Below are 22,857 nucleotides of genomic sequence, written 5' to 3'. Positions count from 1 at the left end.
CAACAGCTGGGCCAAGGCAACCTTTCCCCAGAGAAGCAGTAGCAAGGCCTGAGAAAGTGGCTGCCAGCTATCCAGCTGAAGCTCTGTTGAGGCCTGCTGGAGAACAAATGAAAATTCTTGGGACTCCCAGAAAATATTTTGGAGGGTGGGGGCTTACAGAGCACTGCCATCATGTTTTAGCAGATAGAGGACAGGCAAAGTAGCCACCATGGTAGCATGTTCTTCTAATTCTGACAGGTTGAAAAGGCCTTGAACATTTGCATTCCCCTTACAATTGACTGATTCCTAACTTTCTCCTTTCACTTTGCATTTAAAATGAGCAATACTCCCTCTCTCCTGGCTATTTCTTACAAAGCAACTTAACAATGTTTAACTGTGCACTCCTATCTCCTAAATTTCTTGTTCTTTACTTCTCAATTCCTGGTTTTCTTCTAAAAACAGATTGCTGTTTACTGAATTCTGCCAGCTCAAGAGTACTCATCTGGCTTCATTCAATCTTTCTCCACACATCTATTAAGGAGGCAGCTCCACCTTGATGAATCTCGGTACCCAGTCTCTGTCCAGTCCAAGTCTCACTCACAACCTGACTTTAGTTTTTATGACTTCTGTTCTAGTTTGCTAGCTGCTGGAATGCAATATACCAGAAACAGAATGGCTTTTACAAAGGGGGAATTTAATAAGTTGAAAGTTAACAGGTTTTAGGCCATGGAAATGTCACAATTAAAGCAAGTCTAGAGAAATGTCCAATATAAGGCAACCAAGGAAAGATACCTTAATTCAAAAAGGCCAATGAGTTCAGGGTTTCTCTCTCATCTGGAAAGGCACATGGCAAACATGGTCAGGGTTTCTCTCTCAGCTGGAGGGGCACATGGTGAACACAGCATCATCTGCTAGTTTGGTCTCCAACTCCCCAGGAGGCACTTTCCTTCTTCATCTCCAAAAGTCACTGCTGGTAGACCCTCTGCTTCGTAGTCCTGTGGTGTTCTCTGTTGTGGCTTTCTCATGACTGTTGTTTTTCTCTGCTCTCTCCGAATTGCCAGCTTTCTCCAAAATGTTTCCTCTACTACCGGATTTCAGTAAACTCATCAAGACCCACCTAAATGGGTGGAGTCACGTTTCCATCTAATCAAATTTAATACCCACTCTTGATTGAGTCACAGCTCCATGGAGGTAATTTAAATAAAGTTGTCAACATACAGTACTGCAAAGGAATTAGGAGAAACAACTGCCTTTACAAAATAGGATTAGGATGAAAACATGGCTTTTCTAGGGTACACAGGTCCTTTCAGACCAGCACAACATCTCCCATTCTCCCAAGGAAACTGCAACATGTGAAAATATGGTATGGACTTTTAGGCCAAAAGCCCCTTCATATACTGATGATGCTACACTGTCTAGTTTAAGACCCCATTTTACAGATGAAAAAACAAATTCACTTTTTGGCAGCGGCGCAGGACTCCGCTGTATCAAGTTCAAGTTGCTAAGGAATGTTAAGGGCTGTTGCTTGAAAGAATCAAGGGAAGCTTTTCAAGTATTTGAATGTGAGATGATTGCTACATACAGAATAGTTTTGTTCTTTGGGTAAATTTTGAGAAGGTGCCAAATATCTGTAATCTATGTTATACGTTATAATTCTCCTATAGTTGGCACAATAGAATTCCCATTATATCAGCCAGTCTCATTCTGAAACTTGACAGGATTGATAAAAACCTATAATCTTGGTGACTAATAGCTCTTTGAAGTAGGTTAGATTTGTTTATAATTCCGTGCTTTTGGTTATTCTAAAGATTACGCTTTTATGTTGGGCTCTTAAATGTTGCCAATGAGGCATAGATCTGCATTAAGCAAAATATCTGAACATCTATAATAAAATGAAACTACCATCGCTTTGTTGATACACTAAAGAACACTAATAAATAAAAGTATCTGACTTTTTCAAAAATTAAAGAAACAAAAATCTAATTCAAAGGGTAGTGAAGTGCAGTACACAGGGCCAGACAGTTTACAGTGGAGCTGAGAACCATCCCTAGAATTCATGATTTCCAAAACCATCCTTTTATGTGATTCTATGTTAGTCACAAGTCTTGGCCCTTCCAAAAGGAGGCTCAAAGAAAGCAAATGGGGTTCAGGTTCCGGAGCTGGGGGACCAAAGTTCAGATCTCAATCCTAGTATTTATAAACTGTGTGACCATGGGAAAGACCTTAACCTCCCCCCAAGCTTCAATATTCTCTTTGCAAAATTAGGTTGTGAGATTTAAACAAGGTAAGCCGTGTAAGGCACTCCACATGTTCTATGGACACGGTAATGCAAAAAAGGTGTTCTAGTTTATAAAAGCTGCCAGAATGCAATATACCAGAAATGGAATGGCATTTGAATGGGGGTATTTATTAATTTGCAAGTTTACAGTTTTAAGGCCATAAAAATGTCCAAACTAAGGCATCCAGGGAAAGATACCTAGATTCAAGAAAGGCCAATGGGTCAGGAATACCTCTGTCAGCTGGGAAGATATGGCTGGCATCTGCTGGGGTCTCTGGCTCATTTTAAACATCTTCCCCGAGGGGCGTTTTCTTTATGCATCTCCAAAAGTCTCTGGCTGTGTGGGCTCTGTTGGTCTAGAGGCTTCCGTACTTTCTCCAAAATGTTTCCTCTTTTAAAGACTCTAGTAATCTAATCAAGGCCCACCTACAATGGGTGGAGTCACATCTCTACATAATCAAAAGATTACACCCACAATTGGGCACGTCATATCTCCAGGGGCATAATCTAATAAAAGTTTCCACCTGCAACAGTGAATCAGGATTAGAAGACACAACTGCTCCACAAGACTGAATCAGAATTAAAACATTTTCTGGGGTATATAATATTTTCTAACCGGCACAAAAGAGAAATGCAAAATATTTTTAGACTATTATGATCAGTAGCTTTTTATTGAAGAATCATATTTATTTACTGAAGAATCCAAATGCATGGATTCCTGGTCCATGCACTTCCTGAGAAAACAAAAAAGCAAGCAAAACAAACAAGAAAACCAAACTGAACAAAAAATTTCAACAAATGGTGCTGCGATAACAGGATATTCACATGGAAAAATAATGAAATGTGACCCTGTCATACAGTATACAAAAAAAACACATATACCTTACATAAATATATAAATACATGTATATCTGTCTGTGTGTGCATTCATATATATAGTTTAAAACATAGATTTTAAAGTTCTATAATGAACTTAATTGCCTAGTTTCCTCAGTGTACACGGATTGATGTGTCTTATACACAATGGTATTTACATAGAGGGAGCATCTGTATTCTCCTCTCTGTAAGTAAAATGAAATTCCTCCTAGCAATTTGGACAAAGTATTTCATGAGGGCTTACTACCACCAGGCAACAGAAAGACACCCAATAATGGTTTTGACAGCATTGTATCCGGCGGTTCCATTTCTTCTTTATAACTTTTGTACTCTGGTAACCAAGTCCAAGGAAATAAATAACATGAGCTGCGTGGAGAAATATTTAAGAAAGCAAAGGACTAAGAAGTCGTCAGAATGATGTCAAACCATGGCCCAGCTGCTTCTTCATTGTTGAAGGATGCAGAGAGTTTTGGGGGGACAGTTTGGAAGGATTTATGTACCCTAGAAAATCCATGCTTTAATCCTGATCCAATCTGTGTGGGAACAAGATTTAATCCCCACCCGGCACTACAGGTTTTGATTAGATTATCTCCATGAAGGTGTGACATGCCCAGTTGTGGGTATTAGCTTGATTAGATGGAGATATGACTCCACCCATTCCAGGTGGGCATTGATTAGTTTAGTGGAGTCCTTTAAAAGAAGAGGCATTTTGGAGAAAGCTTGAGAATGACGAAAACCATGAAGCAGAGAGCCTAGGCAATCAGAGGCCTTTGGAGATGAAGAAAGAATACGCCCCCAGGGGAGCATCATGAAACAAGAAGCATGGCGAGAAAGCTAGCTGACATTGCCTTGTCCACCATGTTCACCATATGCCTTTCCAGGTGAGAGAGAAACCCTGAATGTCACTGGCCTTCTTAAACCAAGATATCTTTCCCTGGATGCCTTAGATTGGACATTTCTATAGCCTTGCTTTAGTTTGGACATTTTCACTGCCTTAAAACTGTAAGCTTACAACTTAATAAATTCCCCTTTTTAAAAGCCATTCCATTTCTGGGATATTGCATTTTGGCAGCTAGCAAACTAGAACAGGGACTAAATGATTAAGGTTAAAATGATGTGAACTTCGAATTTCCAAATCTAAGATCTAGGAATAGAGAAAACCAACGTTGGTTTACTAATCTGAGACATTACCACAGGAATTAAGAAGGGGCAAAAAATTTTGCCTGCCTCATAGTTTGTTTTTCTCTCCTCTTTTTGCCTGTGTTCAAATTGAATACTGTGTGTGGAAACCTGTCCAAGATTCCAGATGCTTTCATTGAAACCTTAAATGAAAGGTAAAAATATACCACTATTCTCACTAAAATCAGCCCAGCAGTATTGGCAACAAGCAATAACAGGGCTTCATCTCATTAGAACTGATTCTTGTTTCCACTAATTCCATAACCTGAGGGTGAAGATAGGTTCAAGTGAGTTCCTCTTTTGATAACACATAGACCTCTTAACATTATCAGGTACCTCTGGGCTCAAGGACAGATAAATCACAAAAGAACAACACTATTGTTAGGAATTAAAACGCTGTATTGCTTAAGAATAAAATGAATACCGTTAATGATACAAAATTTCAAGCTTTAGAAGGACATGGGCCCTTTTTTTTTTTCCTTAACTAAGGGATCTTTGGAACCACAATGTAAGACTTTTAGGTTGGAAACTAACTGGGCAGCTATAGATAAAGTGATTAAATTTAGAGCTGACTTTCAGGCTATAAAATCATAAAAGATCTTGATGGCTTTGAGACATTCATAATTTAGCTATTCCAAAGAAGGGTTAATTTCTTTATAAGACGACTTGTTCTTATTATAATTTTATAATTGCATAAGGAGGAATTCTTTATAAAAGAAAACTGAGTCTCACTTTCTAACGCTTTACTCACTGGCCATCACCCACTAAATAAGTAAACTGCACACCATAATACCAATTTAAAGTTTCCAGGTATAAATGAGCACTCATAACATTCAGCAGCTACAGGAATGTCTGCTTTCTAGGTACCTCTTGGTAAGTTATACAGTTGCAGAACAGTTACTTGCCAGTTAATTTATGATTATTTTGTTTGCCCGAAGTTAGATTTTCCCCAGTTGCAGAAGTTATTTGCCAGTTCATTCATAATTATATTGTCTGCCTGACGTTATTTTTTTCCCCCGTTCCTTAACCACCTGTACACACCTCATCCTCACATTATTTTAAACTATGGTCCACATCAAATGGCCAATAAATGCCAGGTATAACATAAGAGGCAAACCCACCTCAGCAAGTAGATCCAAAAGCCATTCTGAAGTCTTGTTAAAATACTGTTGGACGCTTTAGGAGGCGAAAGGGTGAGAAAGAAGGAAGGTAGACCGGGAAACCTAAAATTGGCGGGATTATTTCCACGCTCCTAGGCTGAGACCACCGAATCCAAGATGGAGGGAGGTGAGTCAGCACCTGGGTGATGGCTTGGGCAGTTTTTAAGCAAGGGGGTCAGGTGACATCCGGAAGGGGCAGTTCTCCGGAAGTCAGGTGTCCGGAAGGGGCGGTCCCAGAAGCCATGTTGGGAAGGGCAACACAGCCTCCATAGCTCCAGTTGCAGCGTCCTTACCCGTTCCCCCTACCTAACAACTATCTTCCTTAATTTCCTTCTTTTGTTACTTATGTAAAAGTAAAAAAAAATGTAATTCATTGACTCGGCTATGACCACTTTTCACCGCACATCTTTTCTAAAGTGCATTTGTGGCCAAAATTTTTCTCTAGGGAGGCAGACACTGGGGTGTGGGGAGAAGTGAGAGGCTGCTTTCTCATTAGTAATCCTGGTCGCTTTGCAGCAGCTGTGGATAGGAAATGCACTTGGAAGGGAAATCTCTGAACAGGCAGGATTGTAGAGCCATCAAATGGTCGTAGAAGGGTGGTCCGAACACGTGGCCAGGAGGGCGCTAGGGCGACTGCGCAGACGCCCACGCCCCCGCCCCTTGGCGCCTGGAGCTTCTGCGCAGGCGCACAAGCATTACGTCGCTGCCATTGTTAGGCTGGGCGGCGAGAGAGGTTTGAGGGCCGTCTGCGTTCCAGCCTCGGTCCCACCTCAGTGATGGCCTCCCGACCGGACCTGGCTATCTGGTGCTGAGGGCGCCGCCGGCTGGGATCTGCCTCTGTAGCCAACGAGGCCAGGGCGCTGGCCTTAGGACCGGGACGGGTGCTGGAAGGGCGCCCCGAGGGGCGGGGTGACCGGCCCATAACCTGGGCACCTGGGCCCAAGAAGGTGAAACACGATCATTTGGACCTTGAACAAGTAAAGTGCGGGGTAACGATGTCGCTTTGCTCGCGGGATTTAAGTTTCGAGGGCATAAAGGGGCGTAGGGACTGAATACGGTGTCCCCACCCCACCCCCTCCCTGTCCCCTTAGCTCCTCTTTCCCTCTGCAGCTGCGATCGACCTACCGCCACCCCCATCCCCCCATCCCACCCCCACCCACCTGCCCGCCCTTTCCCAGGCTAGCCTGAACCTGGATAGACAGAGATAAATTCCTTGACTTCGAGCTCACCCTGAGTCGGGATCAGACCTGAAAGTCAGAGGTTCGAATTCACCAAAGGAATTAATACAGAATATGAGGGGAGGGGTCTCTAACACTTCTGGGTCAAAGGACGTTGCCCAAAGGTTATTGCTGGAGCTGTGAGGGCTGAAATCGGGGAAAGAGGAAGGGGGTGGGGGGTGGGGGTGCAGCGGCTCATGAAGTGCCGTACATGCCCTACTAAAGAAGTTGAACTTTAGCAAGGGCCTGCATTCCTGCTGAAAATGTTGAAGGTGGAGATGTGATTTCTAGGCATGAGCTCTTTGTGGCTATTCCAGAATTTCTGTGTAAGGCAGGTTGTGGGGTGGGTGACAGCCAGGTCAAGATAAGGCTAGGGGACTTGTCCTGTGCTTGCTTTAGGATTACGGTCAGATCGCCAGAAAATGAAAATATATGGTTGCTTTTGTTTTTAACTTTTTTTATTTACAAAAATGGGATGCTTAGCTGGATTGTAGACAAATGCAAAAGTTTTTTAAAATAATAATTCCAACTATCAGTGATTCCGATTAATATATTGTAGCATTTCTTAGTTTTTTCCATCACTCAAACTGAGGAAACTAAACATATTCCTTTTTTTTTTTCTGATTAGTAATTTTCTAAATACTTCATTTGGGGTGGTTATGGTGGGAGCCTTATGGAGAGTATAGTGGTAACTGAATATCCACTCTCAAAGTCACTTCATGGTACTTCTCTTAGCTGTGAATATAAAAAAAATAAATCTATTCACTTAAAAGGGCTTACTATTTTTATTTTCATGTTATCTGAAACATGACAAATAATAGCAATCAGCAAATTTTTTCTTTATTATTTTATATGAATTACATAATTCCATGGCTATTATTTCATCATGACAGAGCAGTTAATCTTGATTGCCTATAGGTCTTTGGTATTCTTGAAAGATGGCATTTGAATTCATAAAGCTTGCTACTTGTACTTCAGTTACTAACATTCTTTTTCTTATTACTGACTTTCGTGTTCTAACCTAGTTTTTTCTGTCTCTATCCTTTCTAGCATTAAAAGGCATTTAGAAAATCATTTTAAGAAACATAAGAGACTCATTAAAATAAACAAGGCATGAATTTTTGTGGTGAAAAGAAGGTGAGGTGATTTAGTCAAAACCTTCTTTCTGAGAAGACCAAGGCTCAAATGAGTTTTATGATCAGTTAGGTCACATAATTAATTTATACATGTCATAGTAGAAGAACAATGTAATTTCAGATCCATTAGGAGGTACAGGCCCCCAAGGGGGTGCAATTATTTGCCAGCTTTTTATTTTAATTTAAATAAGATGATCTAAACACCAGTGATCAATGAAGGAATGGGAAGGAAAGGAACAGGAAAAGCCTTTAGAAGTGAGAAAGCAATTTTCATAAGTTGTGTGACAGAAGAAAATGTTCTTTGATATAGAGAGAACTAGGTAGTAGTTTTGGATTAGAAAAAAATCACAAGCCCATATTTTTGGTAAGTTTAAGAACTTGATTTTAGGAAATGCTAATATGGCATTTTGAATTGCCCTGAATTGATTAAAAATTGCAAAGGAATTGTTGAACACTTTACAGAAAATCTCTAACACTGTTCCCTAAGTATACTTTAATACTTTGTCATCTAGAGACACTGTTACTACTCAAAGGACATATCTGTAAAATACCAATAGTTTTTAGTCATAGAAAGAGGCTTTTCAGTTATCAAACCTGTTATTCAGGACAGGTAGGTATACATTGATGTCTCAAAGAATTATGGTGTGTAAAGAAGAAAACTATTACTTCTGAGCCTGGGAAGGTGGTTGCCAACATAAGGAAAGAATCTAACTTCTCTAATGTCTTCTAAGGAAATCTTATGATATGTTTTGTGTTGTTTTGTAGAAGTTTTCTAGTAATGGTGTCACCAAAAGTTAGAGACAAAATCATCTAGAGGAAATGCCAACACTATGGCTCCATATATGAATCCAAAAATCTCTTCAGCAGATGGTCTTGCTTTAGGGGTAAGTGAGATTTCTCTTTAACTTTAGTTAAATAGGAATATTCTTGGATCTGAAGAGGGGCGTATTTGGATAAGTTGAAAGAGTTAAAGTTTATTTTTTGTTAATATTGATAGTCTTCTACAATTTTTACTTATTTAGTGTCCCTTCATAAGCATGAGCTTGGATATGAGAGTACTAACTGAACCAACACACACAAGGTAATAGAGAAATCCAAACAAAGAGTCAAAAAAAATTTTTATTACCTCAAATCTTTTTAATTACTGTGCTGGTGTCTATGCATAAAATGTTTGTAAATTTGTCCCTTCTATTAGTTAAAAAGCGCTAAGATCATAGTTAGTTTAATCTGGTTCTCCTAATAAACATCAGGGAGTCATGAGATCAGGCTTTTACCTCTAAATGGGAGACCACTTTTCCACTCGATTTGAATAGTTGTAGACCCATTATCTAAATCTCCTCCCTGATTGTTCAGCAAAGATTCTTTGGAGGGTGACAGTCCCCTTTGGGCATAAGACGACAGTTCTGGATCTTCTTCCCAGAACAGTTGTACATTCAGAAAAGCCTCTGCAGCCAATTTTGGGGATATTATGACCTCCTGGAACCCATTCCTTGGCTGTAGATTAAGAACCTTTTTAAGATAAGGAAACCCATCTTGTGCCTCTCCACACTTTCTTCCTTGTAAAGTTCTTTGAAAGTTTTGGTTACTTGGATAGTCCGTAGTTTAATGTAAAATAACTGCCAATCCCATAAAAGAGGGCACTATTTTTCAAGTTCAATCACTTCTTTTAATAGTTGGGAAAATCACATGGAATTAACGTTCTTGATACTGTTGTGCTTGTACAAGAGGTAGGAAGTGGGTGCCTGCTCAGGGCCGAGCACCATGTTGTCATAATGCCAGGCAGATGACACAAGTATAAGGAAGCCAAAGTTAAGGGACTCATGAATTTGGCACTGTAGTAGGGAATTACCCTCTGAAAATAATAGCATTCTTCCAAATGTGATGCTGAGGGAAGCTTAAATTCTAAATCTATAAGAATTTATGAGTGGTTACCTAAAAAAGAAAAAAAAAAGTTTTTCTTTACAGAAGTCTTCTCTTAAAATGTATCTTTAAAAATATCCAGTTGCCTTTATGTGTTTTATAGACTTGCTTTACAAAGAGCTAGAATTCTTAAATGTAAAATATTAAATAGCTGCCTATCAGAGTTTATAGAAATCAAATGAAATAATGTGCCCACTTCCATTTTTAAAGAGCAATTAAAATACTATTCACGGGCAGGCAATGGTGGCTCAGTGGCAAAGTTCTCGCCTGCCATGCCGGAGACCTGGGATCGTTTCCCAGTGCCTGCCCATGTAATAGAAAAAAAAATTACCATTCACGTGCACTTCCCAAACAAACAAGCAAAGATAACAACAAAAATAAACAAACAGCTCAACAAATGGTGCTGCAATAACAAGAAACTCGCATGGAAAAAGAATGAAATGTGACCCCACCATACAGCATATGAAAGAAGAAAAATACCATTCAGTATATGAAGTACCAGTTCACACATAAATTCAGAAGCACATTTGCTGGTAGTATAATTATCTTCTTACAAGTTAAAGGTGAGTAGTAATTTCCCTTATCTTAACCCTATCCAATGGGAAGAACTTGTGCAAGTAAGTCCTTCTTGAATGCAGTTCTGCTCTGTGTGGATATTACTTCACGCCACCTTAACCCCCCAGCATGCTTCTGGAAAAGTCCTTTATAAGATTCAAAAGTAATTTATTCTTAATAAATTCCAAAAGTATAAGACAATATTGGATATATTGCTTCTGGCATCCAAGTGGATGAATACCTTATTTTCGTCCAAGTACCCCCCAGCCCCACCCTGTGTTCTCCTTTCACACCATTACCTACTTGATGAGTAGGAAAACAGACAGTGGTAGTTTCAAACTGCCCACTTTCTTAGGGCAAAATTGGCCAAAGCTGCTGTTTTTAAATAGTGTGTTGCTCTAAGTATGGTTGATTTCTCTTTGGGAAACTTCAGTCCTTCCTGGTTAGGGCCTTCTTTCTGGGCTAATCAGTCCAGAAAATTCAGTTAATCACATTGCTATTTTCCTTTTTTCTTTTGCAAAGATGTTAAATGTTCCTTATGGTTAACACTTATTGGAATTTGTTATAAATTACATGGTGTCAGTACTGATAGCATTCTCTTCTCACAGGCTGTCCAGATTATGATTGGCCTCTTCCATGTTCTGATGTGGTATCTCCTACTGGTTTTATATATGGGACAAACTAAAGGAGTCTTTGGGGCATATGAACCTATAACTTACAAAGCAGCATGTTCTTTATGGGGAGTCTTTGTGAGTAGACTACGTTTATATTGATTCAATAATTCAGTAAATAATAGTCATGTCAAATAATAAAAGGTAGGAAACAGGTTCCAAGCAAAGTTTTCAGGTGAATTATATTAAAAAATCATATGTTGGTAATGTATTCAAAATCAAACTCCTTTTACCAGCACATATTTATTGAGCACCTTAAATTTACCAGTGCTATTCCAAAAGTCATGATTACAGGAATGAGTATATAATGACAATCGTAGGTTGGGCTGTCCCTCCTTATGTGAAAGGTGAAGAATCTTAACCATGATAACTATTAATTCTCAAATTAAAGTTCCCCCCACCTTAGCTTTCTTACATGATTTAGAAATGCTCACACATTTTCTAAATGTTTCACTGCCTCTTTTGTAGTTTCTAGGCAGTCATAAGGCAGGAGGATAACTTGGAGAGTGTGGCATCCCAGGAACCAAATGAAGAAAGTGTTACAAGGAATAGGGAAAGAACAACTATGTAAAATTCTATTGTTATATCAAGTTAGATGAGGGCTTAGAATGGACTTACAAATATAGAAGCTAATAGTAAAACTAGTTGACAAGTAATTTCAGTGCAATAGTTGGAGCAAAAACCTAAATAGAATTGGCTTATGAGACAATGAAAGAGAAGGAGTTTGAGACAGCAAATAAAGACAAATACAGACAACTCTTTCAAGAATTTTGCTGCAGTGTCATATAAGAAATGGGATGGTAGCTGGCAGAAAACTGAATTGAGTCAGAGTTTGCTTATATGTTTCAGGTAGTTAGGAGAAATAACATCATACCTGTCTGTTAATGGAAAGGAACCAAGAGAAGTAATCTGATGATATGAGACAAATGGCAGGGCATTTGTTGGAGACAGGTACATGACAAATTTTAGCACACGACTAGGTTGGTCATACTTAAGTGCATGGATAGTTCATATCTAGCATTCATTCTCAACTGGGGGGTGATTTTGCCTCCCAGAGGATATTTGGTAATGTCCAGAAACATGATTTTTACAGCTGAATAGGGAGTGCTACTTGCATCTAGTGAACAGAGGCTAAGAATGCTGCTAAACATTCTATAATGCACAGGACAGCCTGACAACAAAGAATTATCCAGCTCTAATGTAATAGTGTCAAGGTATATAATGGGGGAAAGCAGATTAACAGAGAAAAAGTACACATTTTGATGGTAGATAGAGGTATATTGGAACCTTGTAGAAATTTTCTTCTTGATGGCTTCAAATAACTCATGGTATTATGAAGTAAGATTATCTCAGAGTGAAGATAAGGAGAGAGGATAGGTTTTGAAGAAAGGAAAGAGGATATACAATAGTTGTCTTAAGAGAAGTGAGAGTACATGAATTATGGGAAAATGGATTAATTTCTAGACAGCATTAAGGGATCATGGGTTCAAAAACATGATTGTATAGCAGAACGGGTCGAAGTGGTTGAGTGTTTTTCTCATTCCATGTTCAGCTAGCTGCATGGGTAGAGGTAGAAAGTAGGGGGAAAACTACATTTAATCAGGATTTTGGCTTAACCAAGCAATTGTGTTAAAACAAGAAGCACAAAGGAGTTGAGAATGTATATAAGGGAATGTTTGTAATGACTGACCTGCCAAAGGAAGGAAGAATGCAATAGGAGTAAGGGTCTCAGATTATAGGTCCAGATGAGATCAAAGGATAGTTAGAATTGGAGCACTAGAAGACATGACCTAGAAGAACAGCAGATGGTGATCAGAGTGGAATACTTGAAATTGAGATTTGGAAGGTGTTTTAGTTACTGTCAAAGACAAGGCCAAGAGAATAAATATGGAAGTGAGTCACTAAGATAGGGAGGTGGAGTCAAAGCATTGAAGGAAAGAACTTCGAAGAACCACAGCCCAGCCTGTTGGAACGACCATGTATGTGTATATTGAAATCACCAAGGATTAAGTAGTATCAGAGAGAGAGAGTCCGAGATGCAAAATTTAAAATCAACTTGAAAGAGAAGAACAGCCAAGGGGTGAATGACTTCAACCTTGAAGGATAGTGGATGGTAGACTCTGATGACATTTGGTTCAAAGCTGGAGGAGCGAGAATGGTTAGAAGTAACGATAAGGAGCAAGGAAACCACTTAAACTTAACCCACTCTTAGGACCAATGACATGAGGACTGGAGGAAGCCCCTGAGAGGGCTACGGAGGAAGCGGCAGCCTCTAGGACTGTCTGGATACATAATTATCATCAGTAGCATCATCTCATTAGGAAAGATAGCATTAGAAGTAGAAATCAAATGAGTTCAGAGCACATGCACATATATAAGCAAATTTCATTCCTGATTCAGGACTGCTTAGGCCATCTTTGACATATCCCATAAACTGAATTCTGTCCACTGTCTACTAAATATCTATTACTGATGGCCCTCCTATCCACTTTTCAGTTCTTTGTTGCATGATGGAAATTTGCCCTGGCCTCCTCTAAAACTGATAGTAGGGAAATTTCTTTATAATTTGTTACTCTACTTTTACTGTCATAAAATATAATGGACTTAGAAGAGGGAGTTGCTAAAATACATTTTACATAGACAATCATTATCAATGAGTATTTATAAATAAATGTTTTTATATCCAGTTTATCCTTTCAGGAATCTCCATAATAAAAGTAGCAAGGGATCCAAATCAACGTACGGTAAGTTGAAATGTTTGGAGTATCTCTAGAAATCATTTGTCACAAAGCTGAACATTGAGTTTTAGTGAAAACATAATGAATGTCTAAGCAGTGAAAGAATCTACCCTACCTGTAAAATAAATGAAGGAATTAAGTGAATATCTGGGGGCACATAATTCAATGTAGACAAACAGCTTATATTAGTTGGAATTGTGGTTGTTGTATATAAAAGTTTCTCAATTTAAGTAAAGGTATTTTGTTTTGGTTTTGTGTTCTAACTTCTTTGAACACTGTATGTGCTTTTCTATTAGAAAAGGTCTTTTTATGTAAGTATAATACTTCTGTTAAACTTCATTTTTTGAACTGTCCAGTTTGGGATAAGGATTGCGTCTTGTAACAAAATAGGGGGTTCTTTCTAGAACAAAGATCCCTGGTATAGGTGAAAAGATATAGGGAAGAAAAACAAATTTTAGAACTAAAAGAACTCTTAGAAATTAATTAGCCGAATGTAATAATTTTACAAATTAAAAACCTGATGTCCAAATATATTAATGGATTTCCCTAGATGATGAGAATTCAGGACTAAACCTCATTGATTCCCATTTGGTTTTATTTCCATAACGTGTTGTTTCCATCACTTTTTAGCAGTACAACCCTTTTTGTTTAAACCATATTTTATTCCAGTTGGCCTAGAATGTTGTCAAATACAATATTTTTAAGCTCTAAGGTAAAATTGATATTTATAGGTCTGATTGTATTTCAGTTATTCTTCACTTTAATGAGTTTTAGGTAAACCAGAGAAATGTTTTACTCTAATGGCAAACATATTAAACATTTCTAAAACTTTAGAAACTAGATCAAAGTTTTAACTTGATGACTTTTCTTTTCCAGCCAAACAAACTATTTAACCAAAGTGGTTTATTCTGAATATAATATATTACCCTTTGTCTTCTTTTCAGATTACACATGCTTTGATCCTGAGCATCATTTGCATGGTTGCTTCAGTTGTTGCATTATGTCTAACAATAAGTGAATTATCTCATTTTAGATCTCTGTCATACAGGAATTATGGACAAGCAGTAAGTAACCACTTCTGTAGGAAGATCTTAATTTCAAAATGATTCTTTTCAGGGTTGTTGAAGCCTTCAGAAGTAGATGAGGCTTATGTTCCTCAGGAAACTCTTTGATTTAGTGGTGAGCCCTTGAATGAAAGTTTTAATTCAAAAATAATTCTAAGGGGCGGGCCACGGTGGCTCAGCAGGCAGGAATACTTGCCTGCGATGCCAGAGGACCCAGGTTCGATTCCCGGTGCCTGCCCACATAGGAAAAATAATAATAATAATTCTAAGATTTTTTTGTAAATATTAATAGAATTTTTTAATATTTGACTTACCCAATTATAATAAAATGTGAAAAATTTCAAATCTTCAACCATATCTTTATATGGCATTAGGCATGGGTTCACTGATGAGTCACTCAAGAAAAGAAAACTATAATCCTGGATTATAAAACCATTCCCCAAATAAACAGAAGAATAATTCTGCTGTTGACATACAGTTCAAGACACCTAATAATTGTCAGTTTAACATAGAGCTTTACATACGCAGTCTGTCTTTCACATGAATTTTAAGTCCACAGATGCTAACTATACATATACCTGCCTTGTTTCCATTTAATTGAATATCCAGTCACAGAAATAAATGAATTTCTTTTTAAGAATACCCTCTCCACTAAATGGAACCATCTTTGCTGATAACACAGTGGACTTACTTCAATTGTGTTGGCTTTAAAAATTCAGAATTGGGGTGCACAGGTAGTCCGGTGGTTAGAATACCCGCCTTCCATGCGGGAGATCCGGGTTCGATTCCCAGACCATGTACCCACCCCCCAAAAAAATTCAGAATCACAGAATATTTGTGCTGCAAAAGACCTTAGCAATGCTTATAAAAACTCTTCCATTTCAAATGAGAATGGTTGAAGTAGAGCTTCTCTTTGTCACTGACCAATAAAACAAATAAAAATTTCAGTAATTGGAAGTATCTTTGCAGGTGAGGAATAAACCTCCTATGCTACACCTACACACTCCCTGCCTATACCTGCAGTATATTTTAAAGGGGACCATAAGCAGAAGGTATCCAGGCATGGAATATAAAAGCCTAGAAATCAGTGGGAAATGATAGAAAATGCAAATATACCTCAAAATAGACTCTGTAACTAATGACATACTGATTTAAATAAACATGTACCAGATCTTCCCTAAAAATTGTAAGAAAATTCTCCAGTTGCCCTGGAGTTTCAGTCTAGAACTTTTCAATACTAAAGTGAAGGCAGAGAATAGGGAGAGCAGAAATATGTCAAGTTGTTTTAACTTACTGCTCTTACTCATTTTCAGCCATCAGTTTATGATAATATGGCATAATTGCCAAGACTTGCTATTTGCAATCATATTATAAACCATTGCAAATTGTATTTATCTGATCTGAGCTCAGTATTAATGATCGGTTTCACAGTCTCCCAACTCACAAGTTTCAGCTATGTTTTCTGTGATTAGTTACAAAAAATGAATTTGTGTATTAGACCTACAGCTCTTTCCCTATACCATCTTTACCCAGTGGTACCATAGAATTTATATATCTACATTTACTAAGATGGCAAATATTTTACAAGGTTTTCCATACGCCAACCTTTCTAACATAAACTAGTGACTTGGCTAAATCCTTAAATTCATCAAGTTGTCATTGCTCACAGGTAGGTTCAGCTATCCCCACAAGAGTATGCCTCTGAAATATGCTTCTCATGTTGCAAAGTGGTTAAAAATACAGCCTGCAGAGTGAGACTGCCTTTATTCAAATACTATCACCAGTACTTATTTCTGTACCACTCCTTGGACAAGTTTCTTTACTTTCTATTCCTTAATTTCCTTATCTGTAAAATGGAGAAAATGCTAAAATACATTCCTTAGTTAACTGCTCTGTTCTATATCCCAAAGTCCTGGCCTGTTGCTCTAAAGGCCAGCTTCACGCCTACTTAAATTTGCTGCTGTCATCTCAAGCTCAACAGGTAATAAATGGAAATTACTCACCACCTCAGAAGGTACTATACTGCTAGACTACCTTCTTTCACTCTCCTAGGCTTAAAACCTTGTTTTAATCCTTAACCCCTCTTTCTGTTGTATTTCACGTTACCAAGTACTGTTTATTCTTTATTTTTTATTAAGTAGGGCTCTCCTGGTTGTGACAGGAACTACAACCCATATTGACTTAAGTGGAAAGGGGGCTTTACTGACTCAAGCTGGCTCAAATCATGTGTCAAGAACTCTATCCCTATCTCTTTGCTATATTCCTAATTAAGCCTTTATGGGAGTCATCTTGCCAGTTCCAGGGGAGAGTTTGTCTGAGACTAATACCAACCCATATATATTAAGGGATGTGGACAAAATGACTTTTTACATTCTTGTAAAAAATGAGGTCACAAGTACTTTCCAGCTAAAAAAAGTATGTTTATGCGCTTCTGCTAGCAAAATCAAATCAAAATTATTTATGTTGGTATTTCAAACCTTCTACAATTTTCTCTTTTTTCCTGTTACTTTCATACATAAATGAACACTATGCTGCAGCCAAACTTGTTTTATCATTATCTCAAAATGATGTTCATATTTTTTTTTGCTTACATTATGAAACTGCCTAGTATAGGTTGTTAGGTATTTTAGCTTTATAATTGGTTGTATTTTATGTCTTCATAATCACACTTTTAACTTATGCTATCAGATTCTTTCTGGAATAAAATAGATTACAAAGAAACAAATAAAGAAAATTAAAGAGGCCAGTGCAACGGTGGCTGAATGGCAGGAATCTCGCCTGCCAAACTGGAGACCCGGGTTCAATTCCTGGAGCCTGCCCATGCCAAAAAAAAAAAAAAAAAGAAATTAAAGATATCTAGAATGCTGCATCCCCCCTTCACTGTTTTCAGGCCTACTCTTCTTTCAGAGGCCCTATCTCTTTATGAAGCTTCCCTGATACATAAATAGCTTAGACTGAACCTCCTGTCCCTTATAATTATAGAGCATGTTTTTATCCATTTTTACATATTTCACTGTAACATGTGTACCTTATATTATCTTTCTGTCTTTTCTTCTGATTATAGACTCAGTAAAGCCGAAATACTAGAGGTCATTCCATTCTCATCATCTAGTTCCTCCCACTTCATAGTGTCCTGCATATAAAAGATGTTAAATAAACCAAACAAAGGAGGAGGAGGAAAAGAAATTGAAAGAGAGAGAATTATGTTGTTACCCTTTCTAGATCTGAATATCATTCCTGTCTATCCACAGCCGTTACCAAAATTACATTTATTTTCAGGATGCTCACCAATATCATTCACCTAACTCAACCATCAGATATGATAATGGAAAATATCTTTACAGTAGCAACAGAAGGGATCTGTTGTCTTTGTCCCAGAGATCAGTTACCTTTTGTCTTCAGAGGGTAGAGGAACAGTATGATGCTGTTCTTTGAACTCTTTTGGAATTTACTCATCCTTCATATGATATTTTGGCAATTTTTATGTGCGATTTGGAAGACAAGAATGCTGAATAGTGAAGAGCAAATATGGAAGTTATAGATGAGTTCAAATGAAAACTGGGGAAAGCAAAGCAGAAGGCAAAGGAAAAAAACTGTCTAGGGAAATAAAATGGTGAAAGAGGTTTATCTTCTATTCCCATTTTCCTTCTTTTCCTTGACTCTCATACTAAGAGCTCCTTCGGTGAATGTGCTTTCACTTATTAAAGACATAATGTAAGATTTCCCTGTTTTGTTTTTTTTTTTCAGAAAGTTGGTAGGGAAATTTCACGTGTTTTAATGTTTTCCTACCCATTGGAATTTTCTATTGCACTTGTATACTTGATCCTGATCTATATGGGTTCGGTAAGTGTTTTTCTTACTCTCTGGCAAATTGAGAAATGTTCATTTCTAAGCAAGCATACTTTATGATGATATGAAATATATTGATACAATATGTTTAGAACAAGTAAAAGTGGAATATGATATTACCTTTAGTTTTCTATTTTTTCTTTATGTTATTTATAAAATTACTAAAGTAATACGTGAAACTTTAACAAAAAAAATTTAAAAGGGTAGAGTGAAAAGTAATTGCCCCTTCTTATACTCCCTTCCATAACCACGTACTCCAGTCTACACAAAGACAGACTCACACACAGTTATATTTTTAATTGTGTGACCATATTATTTTTCCAGTTGCATTTTTCTCCACTCTTATCACCTTCTATTATATAACATCTAAACAATGATTTTTAATAGATTCACTGTTTTCCTTAATCATCTTAAAATTCGCTTATTAATGCATATTTAGGTCTGTTTCTAGTTTTTCTAAATTATAAACAATGCTGCAGTGAACATCCCAATCCATATATCTTTAGGTGCCCAACTAGTATTTCTATAGGTATTTAATGCCTAGAAATGCAATTGCAGGGTCAATTTAATAGCACCTCAAAATTCTGTAACAATTCATAATACCAACAGAAGTTTATGAGAATGATTATCTTTTCATAAGCTTGAAAATAGGTAGAGCTAATATGCATTCTTCTTTCACAGATATTTATTGAGAACCTACTATAAAACACTGTAATAAGGAGTAAGGATACAAAACTGAACAGCAGCAGTGTCTCTACCCTCAAGAAGCTTGCATTCCAGTGATAGAGACAGACAATAAATATATATGTTTACATATATATGTATTTACATATATGTATATATAAACAAATATATACATTTACATATATATGTGTGTGTATGTATATGTATATATATTTATATATCAGGAAGTGGAAAGAACTATGAAGAAAAATAAAACAGAGTTAGGAAATAAGGCAAAAATTATTTTACATAGCATGGTCATGGAAGACCACTTTATATGGATCCTAGTTGAAGTGCAGGAGTAACTGGGAGAAGAGTGTTCCAAGAATAGGGAATAGGGTGAGAGTTTCATAATGACTAAGTGAGGACAAGACAAATCTTATCCCCAAAAAATGATAAAACTGAACCAAACTGTCAAAAACCACTTAAATACTCTGGAAATTGACCAAATGCAAACAACAAGTTGAGAAGCACAGAAGAAAATCTACTGAAATTCAGAATTTTGTATGTATGCAGCAAGCCTGGGCTGCATGCATTCCCACCACCACCAGCTCCTTTGTGAAGTTCACCTTGAGTGGGTCATACTGTGAGGGCCAGCAGTCTCACTGCTGAAGAGGACTGGTTTTATTTGTAGCAGAGCACATAAAGTTCCCTGACCAGGGGTTTTATTAAAATCAATAATAATCTCAATGGTAAAAAGTCAGGAAAGGCCAATACCACACATAACCTGGCTGTGATTACAATGTTAGTTAGGGTAAGAAATTGACCAGCAGACCAGCCAGAAATTTAAGAAGGAAATCCAGAGAATAAGGCAGTCAAAGAGGACCTTGATAATATCCTACTTACCCTAGTGATCTGTATCCTGTGTATCCATAGTGGTCTGGAAGATTGTACACATGTACACACTAAGAGGACTTGAGAGGTCCTAATGAGCTATTCATCTCTAGCTAAATGAGAGGACACAGGGTAAAAGTGGGATCAAACTTTTAAACTGCCTAAACTTTGAGTGCATTTCTAAAGCTACACTGATATATTGACAAAAGGTGAAAGTTCTAATGGCTTAAAGTCTTGAAGCACAACCTCTAACCAATCATTGGCTGGCCACTTACACTGACAAAGAATGTTTGGGAAACCTAGAAAGCCAGACTTAAAAATAAAAACAGACTAAAAAATAAAAAAAGAATCTTTTAAAAAGGAACAAATGAGCAGATATGTCAAAGATAACGCAATGCAAGGGAAACGGATTCCACATGATATAAACAAGTCACTTCAAAAAAAAACAAAAACAATAAACTACTTTGGTGGTGGGGCGGGAGAGACAATCAAAATCCCAAGTTACTACATTATCTGAAATTTCCAGATTCAACAACAAAAATTATGGCATGTGCAAAGAAATTGGTAAGAATGATTCATTCACTCGAAAAATATAGTTCATGGAAAAGTCTTGTGGGGTCAGGAGAAAGAAAAATATTGACTTCACGAAGAAGGGTTTCAAAGAACAAAAATAAACCATGTTTGAAAAACATGGAAAGAGTAACAGTGACTCCTCAAATGAGAATAGCAGTAAAATAGAGATAGACATTATAAGAAAAGACCGAATGAAAATTCTTGAGTTGAAAAGTACTATAGCTGAGGGGGGGAACTCACCAGAGGGACACAATAACAGATTTGAGCTGACAGAAGACAAAACCAGCAAACTAGAAGATAGAACAACAAAGATCATCTGGTCTCAGGAACAGAAAGAAAAAAATGAAGAAAAATTAGCAGAGTCTCAAAAACTTTTGGGGCACCATCAAGTCTGTCTATCTATCTATCTATCTATCTATCTATATATATATATATAATGGGAGTTATGTAAAAGTGAGGAGGAAGGAGCAGAAAAAAATTGAAGAAATAATGGCCAAAATCCTCCCAAATTTTATGAAAAATAATAATCTAGGCATTTAAGAGTTGCAGTGCTCTCCAAGTAGAATAAACACAAAGTGATCCACATCTAGTGGATGTGAAAAAGTGAAAATCTTGAAAGGAGAAAAAGAAAAAATTATTCTGTGAATACAAAGGAACCATAATAGGGTTAACTGAAGACTTCTCATCAGAAACAGTTGAGGCCAGGAGGTAGTAGAATGGCATATTAAAGGAGTACAATAAGAGAAAATCTGCCAAGCAAGAAGTCTGTATCTACGGTGGTTTGAAGCTATATGTACCCCAGACAAACATGTTCCTAAATTTAATCCATGCTAGTGCTGTGAACTCATTGTGTGTAGGATCTTATGATGAGGTTACTTCAGTTAAAGTATGGCCCAACCCAATTAGAATGGGTCTTCAACCTACCACTGGAGTCCTTTATAAGCAGAATGAAATTCAGGAACAGAGACTGCCACAGGAAGTAAGAAAGTGAAATCAAGGAAACTCAGAACAAAGAGGCCACCTTGTGCCTTGCCATGTTGCAAGCTAAAGACCAAGAGTCACTAGCCCCAGAATGCCACAGGCTTTGGGGGAAAAGCATCAACTTAATGACACCTTGATTTGGTCTTTCTTTTAACCTCCAAACCATAAACAAATAAATACCCGTTGTTTAACACAACCATTTCACGGTGTTTCCTGAGTAGCCTAGGAAACTAAAACAATATCCATTAAAACTGTCTTCAGAATGAAATAAAGACATTCATGGGTGAACAAAGACAATGTGACTAACAGAACTACCTTCTAAGAAGTACTAATGGAAGTTATTTTACAATAAAAGGAAGTGACGTAAGATGGAACTCAAATACACACAAAAATTAAAAAGTACCAGTAAAGGTAATTGTATAGGTAATTATAGAACAGCATAAATGTATCCTTTGTGTTTTCTTCTTAGTGGACTTAAAAGACTGCTGCACCAGTTACACTGGCCCACCCAGACAAACCAAGATAACCTCTTAGAGAGGTGAACTGCATAGGAACCTTAATCCCATCTGCTACAACTACTCAACCCTGCCTTGTAGCATGAAAGCAGGCATAGGCAATACCTAAATAAATGAGCATAACTTTGTTCCAATAAACTTTAGATATAAAGCTAAGAAGTGGGCCAGGTTTGGCCCACATGCTATAGATTGCTGATCCCGGCTCTATAGATACATATTTTCTCCTCTTACAATTTTAAAAGAGATAGGATTACATAAAACAATAATGACAGCACTATATTATGAGTATATAACATATTTAAATGTAATATATATGAAAATAGCACAAAAGAAGAAAGAAGGAATAGAGCTCTATGTAAGAAAGATGCTATATTCTACCGGAATTAATTTGATATTACTTGAAGTAGATTGGGATAAATTAAGATGCATGCAAAAGTTGAACAAAGGAGTTAAAATGGTACATAAAAAGTATTTCGTCAATTAAAAAGAGATAAAGGAGAATACAAAAGACATGAGACATCTAAAAAACTGATTTTTTAAATGTCGACCATAAATCCATAATGTTCAATAATAAATAACATTAAAATAAAACTACATTGAGCTACTATT

At 37.3% G+C, this 22,857-nt stretch overlaps 1 protein-coding gene and 1 long non-coding RNA gene across 9 annotated transcripts in view; one reads left to right on the top strand and one right to left on the bottom strand.

Annotated features, from left to right (window-relative positions):
- The window catches only part of LOC143646773 (uncharacterized), a 125,839-nt gene extending 120,223 nt beyond the window's left edge, over positions 1-5,616 (bottom strand). For both annotated transcript variants that reach the window (XR_013157607.1, XR_013157606.1), the window contains exon 1: positions 5,434-5,616. This is a non-coding gene — a long non-coding RNA (uncharacterized LOC143646773). The remainder of the gene's footprint in view (positions 1-5,433) is intronic.
- A 545-nt stretch (positions 5,617-6,161) lies between these two features.
- MS4A13 (membrane spanning 4-domains A13) overlaps positions 6,162-22,857 on the top strand; it is a 28,176-nt gene continuing 11,480 nt past the window's right edge. For 2 of the 7 annotated variants that reach the window (XM_077116096.1, XM_077116095.1), the window contains exons 1-6: positions 6,162-6,461; positions 8,591-8,709; positions 10,909-11,049; positions 13,659-13,715; positions 14,654-14,773; positions 18,521-18,616. In XM_077116096.1, the coding sequence (XP_076972211.1) occupies positions 8,656-8,709; positions 10,909-11,049; positions 13,659-13,715; positions 14,654-14,773; positions 18,521-18,616 (468 nt within the window). In that variant the 5' untranslated portion in view covers positions 6,162-6,461; positions 8,591-8,655. Of the gene's footprint in view, positions 6,462-6,637; positions 6,733-7,739; positions 7,827-7,928; positions 8,190-8,590; positions 8,710-10,908; positions 11,050-13,658; positions 13,716-14,653; positions 14,774-18,520; positions 18,617-22,857 lie in introns of those variants that run through there. The other 5 variants (XM_077116098.1, XM_077116099.1, XM_077116097.1 and 2 more) reach the window with 5 other exon arrangements.

The sequence above is a fragment of the Tamandua tetradactyla genome, chromosome 9 (genome assembly GCF_023851605.1).
Source record: "Tamandua tetradactyla isolate mTamTet1 chromosome 9, mTamTet1.pri, whole genome shotgun sequence".
Taxonomy (NCBI): Eukaryota; Metazoa; Chordata; class Mammalia; order Pilosa; family Myrmecophagidae; genus Tamandua; species Tamandua tetradactyla.
This window is presented reverse-complemented; position numbering and strand designations above follow the sequence as displayed.